The sequence below is a fragment of the Schistocerca americana genome, chromosome X (assembly GCF_021461395.2).
Source record: "Schistocerca americana isolate TAMUIC-IGC-003095 chromosome X, iqSchAmer2.1, whole genome shotgun sequence".
NCBI classification, from domain to species: Eukaryota; Metazoa; Arthropoda; class Insecta; order Orthoptera; family Acrididae; genus Schistocerca; species Schistocerca americana.
Genome location: NC_060130.1, coordinates 443852826 through 443870798, shown reverse-complemented (window position 1 = coordinate 443870798; position 17973 = coordinate 443852826). Strand labels below are relative to the sequence as shown.

General features: G+C 38.8%; 1 protein-coding gene across 1 annotated transcript in view; it reads left to right on the top strand.

The window, feature by feature from the left end:
• LOC124556484 (dolichyl-diphosphooligosaccharide--protein glycosyltransferase subunit 1) overlaps positions 1 to 13564 on the top strand; it is a 98266-nt gene extending 84702 nt beyond the window's left edge. Inside the window, exon 10 of the mRNA XM_047130439.1 lies at positions 13007 to 13564. Within this exon, the coding sequence (XP_046986395.1) occupies positions 13007 to 13166 (160 nt within the window). The 3' untranslated portion in view covers positions 13167 to 13564. The remainder of the gene's footprint in view (positions 1 to 13006) is intronic.
• Positions 13565 to 17973: the final 4409 nt, after the last annotated feature.

Genomic DNA, 17973 nt, shown 5'->3' with positions numbered 1-17973 from the left:
AATGTTTCTCCCAAATGCAGAATAAAAAGAAAGTATTCATGCTTGCATGTACACTGTTCTTTAGAAGAGACAAACATACTCGTCTCTGTTTAATTCAAGCAGGTTACTTCAAGCCAAACAAAAGTTACGTGGCTAGTGCAGCAACATGAAGTGTGGAAAAAATATTTCTCTCTAAAGGCAATTCAATTCTATATATTTTTTTTATGATTCATGTAATTCTTCAGTGTAAACTGCAAGCTCACTTCCTTTGTTTTGAGTGGAATGGCAAATCAGTTTGTTAATTAATGCTGTCAGTCAACAAGGAACCTTATTCCATAATTTTTCAGGTGTGCATCTGGGATATTTTTAATTCATGTTTTGATATTTCAGCTGATAACCTTTAAAACTTTTTCAAGATGAGTTCTCGCAATAACAGTGTTACCTCTGATGCTTGCAAGTTTAATCTAAAGTGTGTAAAGTGATTTAAAAACTTGCAAGCAACTATCTTGAGAGTGGCTGAAAGGTTGTCAGCCAAAATATGGGAACATGAATTAAAAATATCCCACACACACACCCAAAAAATAATGGAATAGTTGCTTTGCTGGGAAAACGTCAAGAAACATGTAACGAAAAACCTTTCCACTGAATCCATAGTGCCATACATTGTTAAAGCTTACTATCGGAGCAACTTCAGAAGCCTCTGGTAAACTTTTCGTAAAACTATGACTTCTGCTGGATGAAATAATTTTGTTTTAGCGTGTAACAGGTAAAGTAATGTAGGGGGAGAATTGGGAAACCAGGAGAAATACTGTCTCACCAACAGGAAGCAGAAAGTAATTTTGGAAGCTGTGAATTCCAAACTGGACATAGCTCTCGCACCAGACTAGGATGTTATTCATCATGGAGTCTCACAAGGTTCTGTTCTAGATACTTTATTGTTTCCAGTTTATGCTAATGATTTGTCTGAAGCTGGGATGATGAGTGCAAATTTACTATGTTCGTAGACAACACCAGCATTTAACTGACTTTCTGTTAGCTCCATTTTTGCCAACCTAAGCAAGACAGATTTTATGCAGTTTCAGTCAAGTTACAATGATAGTGGAATTTGATTACCAGTAATTGCAGGGAGTTGATCACATCATATTCCTGAGCCTTCACTTAAGTCTGCAAACTGAACTGGGAACATCACATACTTCAAACTGTGAAGAGATTGAGCTTTGCTGCTTTTGGATTAAGAGTGCCTTCTCATATTACAGTGCTCTCTTCAATACCAAATTGTCTGAAAGACAGCGTATTTTGCATCTGTGCACTCCATCATGTCATATGAAATTATCTTCTGGGCGAACTCTTGTCTTGTGCAAAAAATCTTCATTGATCAGAGAAGTGTGATTACAGTCATTCGTAGAGTAAGTCTAGAAGCCTCCTGTTGCAAATTGTTTAATTAGCAGGGAATACTTACTGTTTCTTCTCAGTACATTTTTCTCTCTATTTGTGTCCTTATAAAGAACCCCACTCCTCTGAAAGCATCTAGCAGTCCGAGTGCATGACATAAAATATAAGAATGACTTAGACTACCAACCAAAAAAATCTGCCTCTCGTGCAGTGAGGTGCTAAGTATGCTGGTGCAAAAAGTTCCAACTTTCTTCCCACTGTGCTGAAAATCTTAAGGACTGGTAAATCCTTTGTCAAAACTAAATGTAGCAAATTTCTCTTGAACCACTCATTCTACTATGTTGAGGAATCGGTGAATGAAAGATATAGCTATAATTTTCATGACTGTCAAATGTTAATAAAATTATTTTACATCTAGTGTATTCAAAGTTTATTTAGGATTGAGAACTACAGAGAAAGTAGTTGAGTGAGGTTCACGAGAAAGGTACGGCACAAATTCAGCCAATACTGTGAGACCTTCAGCCGCAGAAACCATCTGCTGTTGTCAGACATTCATGGCCCACTGTATAACACTGCCTGCTTGCTCTGTGCTGAAGTTCGAGGGGTCTTGCTGTCCTGTGGGATCATTTGTTGCACACTGTTTTTTGTATGTTTTCATTTCTTGCGATTGTATGGTTAATATTGTATCTGTCATTACTATTTTGTGTTGTGTGGTACTGAACAATGTCGGAAGTAGGTTCATCAAATGTTATTCAGTGTAAATCTTCATCATCTCTCTCTTCATTAGGAGTTGTCATATGAGATCACTCAAGAAATAGCTCACATTTACATGCCTACGCTATCAGCAATTTGTTTTGATAATTCTTCCAACTGTTTTGTTGTTGTTGACGTCGACAAGATGCCTCATAATATGCCAGACCAAGAGGAGGAGATGATAGGCTTGATAAATACATGGATTGGACAGAAATGTGGAAACACGAAAAACACAACACAACACAACATTAAGTCAGTCTCAAGTAAACATTTAGTGATGTTCGTAGGTATAACAGTAACAGGTCATACATTATGTCTTACAAGAAACAAAATATAAGAGAATACTGCAAGAACATCAGAATTTCGTCAAGCCCACTAAAGAGCATATACCAGTAATGTAGGTTACTGTGCACATATGTCCGTCCAGATTCACCATAAAGTAGCTTACCTGGTATTATTCCTTTAATTGTGGTTTTTGGTAAGCCAGTTTTGTTGGGGTATTTTCTCCTGATTTATTATACTACAGCATCATATATGATCTGTTAGTGCAATACACATGAGAAAATGAAAATTAGTACTTGAAATTAGGCAAGCAGTCGAAACTAGATAATTATGTAGAATGAAACACTTTGTTTTAAATGAATTGATAGTCTCAGTGGAAAAGAATAAGTCCATATTATTATTATTCCCTTCCTCCGTTAGCTGGGAGAGCTGTTGCACTGTATACAGTTACCTTTGTGGCCTTTGCTCTTTGGAGATTCTGGATGAACTGCCACTGACTAGTTGTATATGTTGGAAACCGCTATTGACCTCTGGTCACTTACCTTTTGGCTTCTCAGGAATAACTGAAACTGGGAGAATCCCCTGCGTGAAAACAACTACCGCTCTGCACTGATGATGACTGGTCCCAATTGTTGCTCAAATTGACCTAGTGCAGCTCTTCCACAACTCACTAACGCTAGTTCCATCTTTTTACACTGAATAGTCTGTAAGTTTGTGCACGTTGAGTGAAGTGTTCACACGTCTTCTGTGTGAGGTGTGGCAACTCTGCTACATGACTCCACGCGTTCCTTCAAAGATGTCAACCCTAAAGTAATTTTGAACAGGCTATAGAAAAGGTTACTTTCATCCAGTCACTGTATAGTATGATATTTGTATTGTGTATATGTTGCTGAAGTGATTGGTCAATAGTATGATAACTGTTCCTGTCAAACTTTTCTTAAAGGGTCATCATTAAAGTGTGAATATAATAATCATTTGTTTTATTTGTGGTATCTATTTGTAAAACTGTTGAGTAGTAAACTATAATAAAATTTATATGTAATCATAATATTGGCACACTCTACAAAGGGCGTTCAAAAACTTTTGCACAGTCGTCTCTAATTTATTTATTTTTTGCAGGAGGAGAGTGAAGTTTTTTGTGAACATACTTGGAACATTTAGCTATGCATAGAGCCTACTCAATGTAGCCTCCATCAGCTGCAACGCATCTGACCCATCATTCTTTCCATGATGTAAATGCACTTTGGTAAAATTCTGGGGATTGACTTTTACACCATTGCTTGACACAGGAAATGAGGTCTTTCTCACTAACAAATGTTTTACCGTGCTGGTGGGCCTTCAGACGGCCAAAGATGTAAAAATCAGATGGAGCCAAGTCCAGACTGTAGGGAGGATGAGGAACTATTTCCAACCCATTTTCCTGACTTTCTCCTGCGTCATAAGGGCTGTATGGGGTTTGGCATTGTCATGGTGTAGTCTGGTGAGCTGACCCTGAAGCTGTGGTCTGCGGGTCTTCATGGCACGTCGCAGCTTGTCCAATGACAAACAGTAATGGTCCTGGTTAATTGTGGAGCCAGGTTCCAAAAAGTCAATGAAAATGACGCCACACTGATCCCAGAAGAAGGATGCCATCACCTTTTGGTCTGCTGTCCGTGAAAGTCTTGGTTTCTTCTTCTGAGGGGAACTTGGATGACGCCACTCCTTGGATTGGGTTTTGCTCTCAGGTTCAGACAAAAACAACCATGTTTCATCCTGTGTAATAACGCCGTCAAAACACTGTTTCCACTCTTCAGTAAGTGTCTTATTGAGACCCTCGCACACATACTTCCTCAGTGTTTTCATTTCCCTTGTCGATAATCTAGGCACCCAATGTTCTGTACCCTGGTGACTGTACTAGTGATACCACACTACCCAATGACAAACAAGTCATTTTGGCAAGCTGTCATGTCGTCACTCATCTGTCATTTTGGATGATTTGTTCAATGGTCTCCTTATTCACATCACTCACTGCCGTCGATGGTTTACCGTATCGTGGATTGTTCAGTAGAGAGAAATCACCTTCTTTAAACCTCTGCACCCACTGCTGGACAATGCTGCGATCCACTGTGTCCTCCGTCCTCCCCATAAACAGGGAGCAACTACCTGTGAATTGATGTGGCAGAGTCATCGCCGGTCTTGAAGAGGAACTCCATCACCGACTGTTGTTGCAACCTGACATCTACTTCACGGTCCATTATGGCTCACCTGTAAATAAAAGAAAATACTTTTATACACCAACTTATAGCTAAATGTTCCAAGTATGTTCACAAAATATTTCATTCTCCTCCTGCAAAAAATAAAAAAAAAAATTAGAGATGATTGTGCAAAACTTTTTGAATGTCCTTTGTACATTTGGGGCTGGCTCACCACTGTAAGAATCTGATTTCTAGCACTGGATATATATCAGAAATATTAGTTTTCACATCAGTCGTAGTTCTTGTTTGCAGATATTAAAGGTCAGGAAAATAAATAAAAGTGTACATTTGCTCTTGTTCAGTCAGGTGACTCCAGCAACATTGGTTTTAAGTCTTGATCTGCAAAAGATTTATAGGTGGTTGGTGTAGCAATCATTTAGTTGCAAGGGTACAGGTAGAGGAAGACAGTTGTTTCATTCAGACCTTATTTGAATATGATAACATTCATGATAGTAGTCTTACTTCCCTGTCTTTCTGTACACAATTCCTAAATTTTGGTCCGGAGTGGTTTCCTCGTGATAAAATTACTGTCAGTGAGAGATGCTGTTACAAAATAGTAACTGGGGTAACGTAGATTGTAAATGGGACGTATTAGCGTCTTTATTGTGACTGTATTTTATGTTACAGAAGTTGAGATGCATGCATAGGGATTGACTGTGTACTGAAGTATCTTAGAGGTGGACATGCAGCTGTGCTTGGAATTTACACAACAAGATTGGTGTATTTTACTGGAGAATTAGCCACCTTATTTAACAGTATTTGCACTTATTTGCAAATCTTACATGCAGATATTTGAACTAGTGCTTTCTAGAAGAGTAGAATGTGCTGAATGCTTAGATGTCTTCCACACAAAACCATCTACATACACGTTTGTGCTCCACAAGCCACCTTGTGGGGTGTGGTGGATGGTACATCTGGTACTACAATCATTTTCCCAGTTCTCTCTTCCATTTGTGAATGCTTTGCGGAGAGAATAACTCGCTAGATTTCCACATGAGCTTTAATTTCTGATTTTTTTTTTTTTTTTTTAGTCATCCATTTCACTATCCATATGTGGGCAAAAGTAATATGTGTCCCAGTCCTTCTTGGAACAGATATGCAGAATTTCGACAATAACTTCCTCCGTGACACGCAATGCTGTTCTTGTAGAGACTGCCACTGGAATGTGTTGATCGTCTGTGTAACACTCCCAGGCCAACTAAACGATCCTGTGGTGAAATGGGCCACGCTTTGTTGGATCTTTTCTCTCTCTCTCTCTCTCTCTCTCTCTCTCTCTCTCTCTCTCTCTCCCCCTCTCTCCTGTTTTACTAAATCTGGTAAGAATTAAGAATCCTGGACTGATAATCAGTTCTCAAGAAACAGTTGAACAAGTGTCTTATAAGACACTTCTTTCATGAATGAATTACATTTACTTAACAATGTGGGAAAAGATAGATTGCTACTTAACTGTAAATATACCATGCTAACCCTCAGATTTAGCGGTAAGAGAGTGCAGTGGACAGCCCACCAAAAATTGAACACAGATGTAGCATGTAAACAGGAAAAAGGTGTACTGAACTGTGAAAAACAGGCAAAATAGAAACAGTAAACTGTTGAAGAATAAGAAGCGCAATGTAAAGCAGGTGTGAAGAGAGATGGTGTCATGGTTAAGTGGTTATGGTGTTGGACTGCTAAGCAGGTGTGATGTGTTCAAACCTCCATCATGCGGTGTTTTTTCCATTTCGCTGTTCACTTTATTCAAATTTGTGTGTGTCATGGTGTAAGATCCATTTGCAACAGTGAGGCGTAGGATAGGATAGGAACCAATAATGGCAGCTGATTCAGCACAACTACTACATTAGCAGTTGAAAGGAAGTGGCTTTCGAATGGGGACCACAAACATTTGATGACAAGGCGACAAGTCAACCGAATCCTCCACTGGAAAATACAGCTGGTGTGTCATACATGACATTAGTGACAGTAGGTGTGTCAAATGATAGGAATCTCTTAGTATGCACTAAATTTGTACATCTGGTAAGTGATTGAGATACACCTCCTTGCCTGATATAAGTGTTCGTATGAATGTGAATGTGATCACTCCCAAGGAAATGATGAAAACTTATAATTTTTCACATAATCTGCAACAAATGGACTCAACAGTTTAACATCTGTGCTCTGTCAAAACACATGTTTTTAACGTTTTTGAAGTTGTGTTCCATTTTGGGAGTCTTGACTCTTGAATTCCTTTTTTGTAACATATTCACACTTTTTTATTTGTTGTTTTCATTTCTGTGGGACATCGATGTGGTATCTCGCCTGCTCTCACCATTCATCACATTTATTTACGACACTAATGTATTCTTACCACATGACTCGTATTCTATCACCAAAGTGTAGTATGACAACTGCCAAGAGCAGTTCTACCCAATAGCGGAGGTTGAGAAATTCACATCTGAGATCAATGCAGAATCATAATAGCCATGGTTTAGATCTTCCACTCACCTCCAAACCAAAGTACTGCAATTGTTTCTGTGAATGATGCTGCAAATAAAGAGCCATGCTTCCACCCTGTGTATGACTCTCCACCAATTCAACCAATTGTCTAAAGCAACCAAGGATGGCCACAGAAGCCAGATGGCACACATCTTTCCTGCTGATACAAGATACTACTTGCAGCAGGTGCACCCAGTGCATTCAATAGTCACTGGCAGAGCCTCCTCCATGTCCCAGACAAGATCTCCCGGCAAGCATACAGAGTGCACACTAGCGTTCTTTCCTGACCTGCCTGCTATTTCTCTGAGGGGCTGTAGTACCCACCCAATGACCAACAAACACACCCTCTGTAATTTTTGGGATTTAGCAGGAAAGTTGGCCACTGGCCCAACAGATGAGGTATTCTATTCTGCCTCTGAAGTACTTGTATTATCAACAATGGGTAGCCTCTCATATTTGTTATGATGAGGCAGCCGTGAGGGCTGTACCCACTCTTGCCCTCAATCTAGTGATGACCAAACCCAAGACTGTCTGGCATCCACTTTTGAGTGAAGACAGACCGATCAAATGTTGTGCATTTGGAGTTGCAGTGACAATGGCATTATTAGGGGATTCCAATAGCACCATAAGTGTTGCAGCCTTCATCAGTGGCTTATAGTTGTTTGCGGACAGAGGCCACACAGGCACAGTCCCTATCCATTTCTTTTAAAGAAGAAAACAAAAAGTGGCTCTAGCATCTTCAGATGACAGTGAAGGTGATACTACTAAACATTTATTAGTTGATTTATTTATTTTGCTGTTAAGTGAGAGAGTGCAGTGGTTTGCACACTGGACTCATATTCAGAACAGCAGTTCACATTTGCATTCTACCATCTAGATTTAGGTTTTCTGTGTTTTTCCTAGGCAACTAATGTTGGCTGAGACGGTTCCTGGAAGGGTGACAAATCCAGTTTCCTAGCCCATCGTTCCCACTAATGCGAACATGTGCTTGATCTCAAATGATGATGGTGGAATTGTAACTTTTGATTTTCCTTCTTCTTTGAACTGACAGTAATAATATGCAGTGTTGAAAATTATTTTTGAACAGGTAATAACAGTGCAGATGGTTCACAAAAAGAAACTGCATAACTGTGTTGAAGCTATTGTAATCGCCACAGTTTTGTGTGTGTATGTGGCGGGGGGGGGGGGGGGGGGGGGGGCAAAAGGTTGTTGTACAGGTGAGTGTGTTATGTTACCAATGTAATGAATTGACTTCTCTTTGAGAGTAAAATATATGATTGCAGTCATATTTATTTGTGAATATCACTTTGTGCTCTTGTTCCTGTCACCAATGACCACAAGATACCTCCCCCTCTTCAATGAAAGGAGACTTTGGACCAGGACTGGGCACGAAAGCTGCAGGCCTTATGGATCACAGACACATGTTCAGGCCAGGTGCCATGAGAGCACTTGCAGCTTGTTTACAGGAAAAAATTCCAGAGCAACTTAAGCTCCTCTGCTCATCATGGGCAAAAAACATGCACATATTTTGGCTTGTAGTTTTAGTCCATTCAGTTTCAATATGTTGTAATATGTTTTAAATTTCACGGGCGCAAATGGAACATAAACACAAAGTATTGAGCAAAGGACACATTATATTTGTTAAATATGTATAATATATTTCATTCACTCTTACACAGAAGTGTGAAGTTCCAAACAAGCCGACTACGTGCAAAAATAACAAACTTTTTTTTTACATCAGTATTTGCTAAGGTCATTTTGTTAACATTATTGCATTTAGAGTGAATCTGATGGGTATCAGATAGAAAACTCAATTCTATGAACATTAGTGAGAGTATTCCTGGGTTTTGATTCCATTAATTTCATCACTGAAAAACTTTCACACAAATATACGACTCCAAACATTCTGCAGGATCGAACAACTATTTTAAACAAATGCAGGAACTGTTCATAAGGATAGTCCTTGCCGAATATTTTCAGATTTTATTCCTCACTATGTAACTACACTGAAAGTTGATTAGCTCCATTTGAATTTCAGGAAGTGCTTTTTCAGTGCCCTTTTCAAAAAAATGTTAAAATCAAATTCAAACACATTTAAGTCCCTAAATCTACTGTCATTGATTTCTCACAGAGCTTATAGCCCTGGAACAAATCAATCAAAATGTTCATTCAGTGTCTCCTTTTTCAGTTTATATTTGCGCTGCAAAGTTGTGCCCAGGACATTCAAGTGCTCTCTCAAGATCTAATATCCATCGATAAATGTCGACCTCTTGTACTTTCTTCCATGTTCTATCCATGAATAGTACTGTGTCTTTACATAAGTTAAAAAAAATGTGTGAAGACCACATCTCTGCACAGCCAGCATATTGCACATAAATAAGGCACATCACCACATTCACAGTTGAGTTGTGTCTGTGAAGATGTGATTCAAATTGTTCAGTCTTGAGTGTGTTAATTTTCTTTACAACTATGCCCATAACACCATTGACTTTTGTGCATTTTGCCAGCATATTAATGTGCTGTAGAACAGTGTATTGGTGATTTAATCCTGTGACGCCAGATTTGTGACGAAAGATCCAATACAGTCAACAAAAGGTTTTCCCATGGGAAGACCATCTTTGTCAGTTATGTTTTTTAAGCGAAACGTTCCATTGTGAGCCGTAGCTGTCACTCATCGAGATCAGTAAGAGGAGCTTTTGCGCCAAGTTGAAGCTGGCGTCAACAGCTCTCACTAAAGTAGTAAGTTGAGCAGCATCAGGTACATAACTGCTTTTGTCCAAAGCAAGGATGGAAATACCAAATCATTATCCTTGTCTTTCAACTGTGCTTCCACATTTTTCAACTCAATACAGGCCGTGTTACTGCACTAGCATCAGTTTGAAACTAGAAATTGGTAGATGTTTTATCTATTTCTGTATGTTTTGTTTTATTTTTTTCATTTGGTCTGTATTTTGTCACTGTGAATGTGACTTTATTCAGCACACAGGAAGTTTGAATAACACTACCTGCAGTCAGATTCTTTTATGTTTTGTTAGATTATGCAATGCATTTTGCGCTCTGTGGGTGCATCTTCAGGTGCAAATAGTCTAATACATAATTTGCATTTGCTCTTCAGTGACATGAAATGCATGTTCCTGTTACAAGAAAGTTAGATGTTATGTTTTGTATTTCATGAGTCAAGTGCGGAAAATATGTGAGAAATAGTGGAACTTACTGAACAAATAAGGAAGATAATTTTTAACACTTTGAGGTCAGCATACATTGGTTTATTCATTCTGTCATCACACGTCATGTCACTCAATGCATACATTTGTTTACACATTGTAAAAACACTTCGCAGATTTAGTTTAACCTTACTGAGCAAGGATGAAGTTTATGCTGTATCAGGTTAAACTACACTGCTGGAAAAGGAAAGTGGTACACCTGGAAAGACTATGTCGATTTTGTTCCAGTGGCATCAGATGCTACCTGGAGGATAATAAATGTACTAAAAATGGTTTTATCATCATTTGCCAACATATAGTGTAGTGTCGTAACTACCAGAGTGCCATCTGTGTCTATCATTGAATAGGGAATGCTCACAGCCAGATGACTCAGTGTAGTGCAAACATCTGAAGCAAACAGCCAATCATACCACAGAGATGCACTCGTGCTTCCTACAGCCAACAGCATGAGATGAAGTAGGTCAAATTGTGGCCTTCCGAGTGATGGAATGCTCATTTTGGAGGATTGTCACACAAGATAGACGTGCTGCGTCAGTTGTGCAACGATGCTGATATGAGTGGTGAGGTGAACATTCTCACATTTGTATACTAGGTTCTGGACATCTACACAGTGCAGACACTCACTGGGATTGTCGTATTGGAAGGGCAGCAGTGGCAGATTGTGCAGCTACCACAGCACAGATGAGAGGATTTGTGAGCCAGGTGTGTCAACACAACTGGTTGTTAGCAATGGCACTGTGGGCATGCACACCTTTAGCCCATCTTCCACTCCACCACAGCATTGACATGCATGGCTTGCTTGATTGATACCATCGGAGGATCACTTGGAAAATGAAATGGTGCGCCTGGTTTTCAGTGATGAAAGCAGACTCTGCCTGCACGCACATGATGGCTGTTTGCATTTATGACGTACATCTCATGAACACTATTGTAGAGTACATTTGTCCAAAACACACTGGTCCCACCCTAAGTCTTACGGTTTGGGATGTTAAAAGCTACAACTCTTGTTTTTCTGCAGGGAATGCTAACCAGCACTTGGTACTTGCAGAGTGTTGTTAGACTCATTCTTTTGCCGTTCTTGCAACAGGAAAATGATGTGTTGTTCCAACAGGATAATGCTCACCCAAGACTACCCATGAAACTCGACGTGCAACAACTTCCCTGGCCAACACAATCTCCAGACTTGTCTCCAGTTGAGCATGTGTGGGATGTGATGGGGCAGAAGTGATTCCTGTGACTCGTCAATCAACAATTCTTACAGAACCAGGATTATCCAGTCGTATAGTGATCAGGTTTCGCAGGCATGGAATAATGCACCCCAGGACAGTTCACTGTCTGTATGATTGACTGGATGCCAGAGTCAGTGCCTGCATTCCTGCTGCTGTAGGCTGCATCACTTGCTTGTATGGGTGTTTCAGTATGGGTTGATACCTAGTACCTCAAACTGCTTGTGCTGTTGATCTGTAAATGTAACCGTTTCATGTACTCCATATGCACTGTTGCAACAATAAATCTTTACTGATTTGGAAACCTCTAAGAGGGTGTACTAATTTTTTTTCTGGCAGTGTACTTCTGTGAAGCGAAGTGTTTTTAAAATGTGTAAACAAATGTGTGGCTTGAGTGACGTGACGTGTCATGATAAAATGAACTAACGAATGTTTGTTGACCTCAAAAGGTTAGAAATGTTCTTCCTTGTTTGTTCAGTAAGTTTATCACTGTTTGTTCACCATTTTTCATGTATTTTCTGAGCTTGAGTCATAAAATACAAAACATAACATCTAACTTTCTCATAAAAGAAACATGGGTATCATCTCTCTCAAGCTTGTGTAAATTAGGTATTAGACAATTTGCACCTGAAGATGACTCACTGGTTCCAAAGTGAATAACATAATTCAATAAAACATAAAAAATGTTGTGACTGAAGGCATTGTTGTTCAAACTTCTCATGTATTTCTCTATGAATAAGACTGAAGGATGGTAAATAAACCTTCAGTTATCATCAAAACTTCTGGTAACTTGTAACACTTCGTTTTAGTGTTTTGATCATGATACTGTAGATTTCTACCTTTGAAGAACCTGTGTCTTGTATAAGGTACTTTCTTCTGTTAAAATGCACGTGGTTGGACACACTGGATTTTTTTTTTTTTTTTTTTTTTTTTTTTTTTTTTTTTTTAATGTAGACAACTCCACCATTTTGCCCATAACTGCTGTGATGGCTTAGGGAAAAGACAGGCAGGGACCCATGTTTTGTTATTTTTTTTACTTTCCCTTAGGCTGCCTTTGATAGCATTCATCATCTTCAGTGATCGGACTGTGTCATTCACATCAGCAACCACAGCATGTCATATGCCAGTTGTAGAGTTTCATATGTCAATCAGACATTTGAAAAGAAAATGCAGACTATAAGTCAATATAATGTCCTGTGACAGAGCACAGCAATGCTGGAAACTATATTCAACAATAAAATCTCTAGCAGTGGGTCAAACCGTCGACAGGAGAAAGTGAAGATCATGGGCAGTAGAATGTGAATATTTATAGTCATTATTTTAGGAATATTTGCACTGAGTTTTGAATCTCTGTTATAATTTGTGATGTCAAGCTTGTATAAGAAATTATTCATTTGCAATGGAAGGAAAAAAATCAGTAATAACTCGTGTTTATATTTTACAGGCAATTGAAGGAGCTTTATTCACAGCATCAGAGTCTCTACGTAGATAAAGTGATTCCTGGAAAATCAACCAGAGCTCAGATTGATACAGAAAATCAGATTAATAAGAAGAAAGAAGAATGCATTGAAAAAATAAATGCTATTGTTAAATCTCTTCAGTGAGAACTTAAATATACCTGTGAGACATGAAAAAGACTGTTTAGCCTTTAAATCTGAAAGGGTTTGCTTTGTTTCAAGACAGGTTTCTGTTGAATGGGAACCACTCTAAAGAAAAATATAGGTAATTGAGAAAGACTTTGTGTAATTTTTTTGTCAGAATGTTGTATTTTGCTCAGGTATTTGCCTTCATTGTGCAATGTGGACTTTTTTACATTAATTTTCATGTATAGTGGTTTACATTTATGTTTTGGGCAGTTGTAGCCTGGCAAAGTTTGTGCTTGGAAGGAAAATGATGTATTTTGGAAATACCTGACTTGTAGTTTGCACCAGGTATATTTGTTCCAAATTCTTTGGTATTCCTTCTCTGGTAAAGGGAATAATACAGAGTGAAATAGGTTGTACATGGTGTTTAATTTTTTCCTGAATACAGGAATAACTCCATCTGATTCATTCCAAAGCTCAGTGTTAGCCCCTTCACCAGGCTTACACTTTCATCGGTTAGGCTCTATCTGGGATGTTCCACTGTTCTGTATATGTTTGTATAACTGCACAAAGAGAGTATAGATATGTAAGGGGACTGGAGTGTGATAATATATAAGTGATAAGATGTGGAAGATTTGCTTTCGTGTTCAGCCACATTGGCATTGCACTCCTCCAACATTAACTATTCACAGTATAGCCATTCTGCTTCACGTCTCTGACTCCTTAGTTGTACCATATTAAATTAATCTGTAAGAATCTGATCACTAAATTTGTTTGTAATGGCACTGAGTGAACAGTATATATTTACACTAGTAGTTATGTATAATTGCACACAAATTTGATGTTCTCTAGACTTTTACTCAATGGTACACAAATTTGGGGAGGAGGGATAAGAAACAAACAGAATACACTCATAGAAATGAAAGTATCATTTATTCAATCTCTAAAATACACTGAGAGAACTTTTGTGGCATCTGACCATCCTATCTGTGGCCCTCTACACTTAATTTTGGTGACTGGTTTAACAACTGTAGCCTTACCCTAGTAATTACTTTTGGCAGTGAAGTGCAGAACAAGTGGAGTGTTGTAAAATAGCCAGCCCACAAGAAGTGATATGCAACTGTTATGCAACACAACCTGTTACTATATTTACTCATGGCATGGTAACAGGGGGCACTACATAAACCTAATTTTTGTTGATGCAGGATGGGAAGCTGGCTCACCATTAACATTGATGGAAAGATGTCATCATCCCTATTGTAAGCTAAATGTCAAAAGATACTTTAATACTACTATAGCTCATGAAGGATCAAAAGATGAGTTTAAAGTGTGATTTGAAGACCACAGAATTTTCTTGAAAGTCCGGAGATGTAAAATATATCAAGTTTGTGCTTCTGGCAAAGAGCTGTTCAAGTGTCAGAAAACATGTGAGGAAAGATAAGCACACTCATGTCACATACCTGCAATAACCATAGATATTGGTAAGTATTTCACTTATCGGAAATATATGTCTGCCAGATGATATGTTAGTTCTAAGCACCTTACTGTGTGCATACTGGTTGAGAATATTGGAGACATGTCTGTATTCTGTAGGCAATCACAGTCCCTCCTCCCCCTGTACTTATTAACAAAATTGTACTTCCAACTTTCGTGAGAATGGTCATTCAATAAGAAGAGGTGTGTGTGTGTGTGTGTGTGTGTGTGTGTGTGTGTGTGTGTGTGTGTGTGAAGAGTTATCTGTTATGCACAGAGGAATGTGAATAGCCCACTGTGTGCATGCCCTCAGAAATGGACAGTCTGACGTGTGGGCCACAGACAATTTTGGAATAGTGTAATGTGACACTATGCTTATCCTGAGCCCAACTGTGATACCAGTGGCCACTACAAGTTCTGACAACATCTCATTCATATGACTTGTCACTTTCTTCCTTGCACCAGGAAGTGCTCTCAGCATCACAACAGCTATGCCTGCTTCAGTTGCTCATAAAACTGGTGACAAACTGTACTACTCTGGGTTACAGTCTCTTATAATCTTTTTTTTTTTTCATTTTTCTGTGAATATGTCTGTCACAGTCTCCTTGTATTTGTGCTCTTTGGTAGACTATGCAAGCAACACAAAACCATTGAAACACAAACATATGTGGTGGGTAAAAACACCAAATTTTGTACGCTTTTTATGTTGTGTTCACACAGTGAAAAAGGTGGTGGTTTGATTATGTTACACAATACACGTAAGGAAAGATAAGCCGCACTTACGTCACATACCTGCAATAACCATAGATTTTGGTAAGTACTTCATTTACCTGAAAGCTATGATCTGCCAGATGATTTGTTAGTTCTGAGCACCCTATTGTGTGGAAACTGATTGAGAATACTGGAAATATGCCCGGGTTTTACTTACAACCACAGTTCCTTCTCCTTTTGGACTTTTAACAAAATCTTACTTCCAACCTTTGCAAAAATGCTCATTCAGTAAGAAGAGAAGACAAAATTATGTCTGGGAAATTTGATCTGCCATTTCTTAACAACTCTGTTGAAAATATGACAGATCGAGAACTTCCAAAATCTGAACACAGTTTCACAAATATTCTTCCAGATATTGAGGGTCCATCAAAACATTTTGTTTTTTTAATCCCACAATCACTGGAAATGAGCCATCTTCCACCACTATAAGCTGAATTGAGAGATGGCAGGCAGTGTAATGGTAAAGTGAAAAGTCCCTACCAAGCGAAATTTGTCTCAGAGGTTGATTTTAGTGATGTCAGAATAGGAGTTAAACATGAGAAGATGCAAATTAGCCATTTCATGTCTTTTCTGACCGCCCCCCCCCCCCCCTGTACTTTTTTAAGCTTAGTGGGTGCTATAGTGAATGATTTCATCCATGTTCATAACCAACAATCAAATTAGTAGGCAGTAGAAATATAATTCTGCTCATACTTAAAAAAGGCACAATTGCAAGTTACTGTTTAAAGTAATGCTGACAGATTCCGTGGACTGAGGGAACACCAAAGACACCTCTTACAGGGCCAATCAGTAACCTCTCCCCTTCTCATCTCTCTCTCTCTCTCTCTCTCTCTCTCTCTCTCTCTCTCTCTCTCTCTCTCTCTCTCTCTGTGTGTGTCCCTGTCCCTGTCCATTCCGTCCTCTGTCTCCATGTCCATCCACTTTCCCCCATCCTGATCATTCACACCTCCCTCTCTCCTTTTCTTGTGGTGCTGTCTTGTTGGTGATGTACACAACTTCATACACAAAATGGAAGTTAGTTTGATGCTCAATTTACCTGTGGCATTGTGAACTACATGGTGCTAAATTGCTCATCACAATCAGTGATGGCTGAGTTTGTGTTTAATGAATTGTGGACTAGCCAGCACCCAATGGGGTGGACGACTATCGACACAAAACAATAGGTAATGTATTACACATTCTTTGCTCTGTGTGAGTGAGTATTTCATTCCATATTTGTTAGCATGACTAGCTGAGCAATCGATGTCACCTGGGTATTGTATGTATGTGTGTGTGTGTTCCAAGCTTCTGTTAGTCCATCTCCTCCTCCTCCCTCTCTATCCATCCCCTTCTGTCTCTCCACATTACCTCTTGTACCCAATTGGAGGTTGCTGGCTCTTACCCCACAATATTATTATTATTATTATTATTATTATTATTATTATTATTGCCTGATAGTAGTATGTGTACCAAATTCAGTTGAAATTGATCAAGGGGTTTAAGAGGAGCTTTTTGCCCATGGCTTTGCCCACATATGCCCATCTCACATGTATTTAAATATATCTACACGTAGCTCACTTGTAACTCTAGTGATTTTTGTCCTTTAGTTTGTTTCATGCGACTCAATATTTATGACGTCACATATCCTGAACTGTGTGTTGTATAGTGTTATTATTTCGTTGGTACATTTAGCGGCATATGTGGGTACAATCTGTAAAATATGTTCCGAATAGATTTAGTAGCAAAGAAGTAACAAATTTAAACATCATGCATGATGCGACAGTTTTACTGCATGAACAGCAAAAATGTAGTAAGTGATAAAAAAATTTCCTTTCACCTTTTTGTGTGATTTTCAGTGAGGAAAAGGTTTTGCGTTTAAGATTACGTATAACATGTGTTGCAAGTTACTAAGTGCTCTCATTCTCAAATAATGGATGAGTAAAATCTGGTTATTTGCAAGTCTTGGGCTACACATCTTTTTTCACTCCCATCCCTGCCCCTTTCAGAGGTAGGAGGTTCTTGCTCCTACAGTCATTCATGCTGGACATTTAGTGATATGTGTACAAAGTTTGGTTGAAATCCATCCAGTGGTTTAGGAGGTGAGTTATATTTGAAGGAATGTACAAGTAAATAAAAAGTCAAACTTGGCAACTTGTATGTGCTAACATGGAACTTTAGGTGCACTCTACTAACAAAGCAGGGTAGTTTAACCTTGAAAAATTATTGAAAAGAAATCTGAAATAATCTCATTTGACAGTGGTGCCTGTTCCAGCAATTTGTTCACACAACCCTGTTGTGCAACTTCCAGTGAATATTGGCTCTGCAGCCAAAGTGCTCATTATCCTGGAACAGTATGTTTGTGGTCCCAGTTCTGTATGAACTCTTAAGATAGCCATCCCCATCTGAAGCAACGATTAACTCAAGACAAGTCTAGGAGACCTTTGGTGATACAATCCTATATTTTCAAGACCCCATTGCTCCAGCTTTACAAGTACTTGGTGTCAAAATAATTGCTTGAGCACACTCAGTGTCAGTGTTTGCCTGTCCACCTGCACCTGTAACAAAGTAAGATGGCACCTGTTGTGGAGTAGTGATAATTAATAGT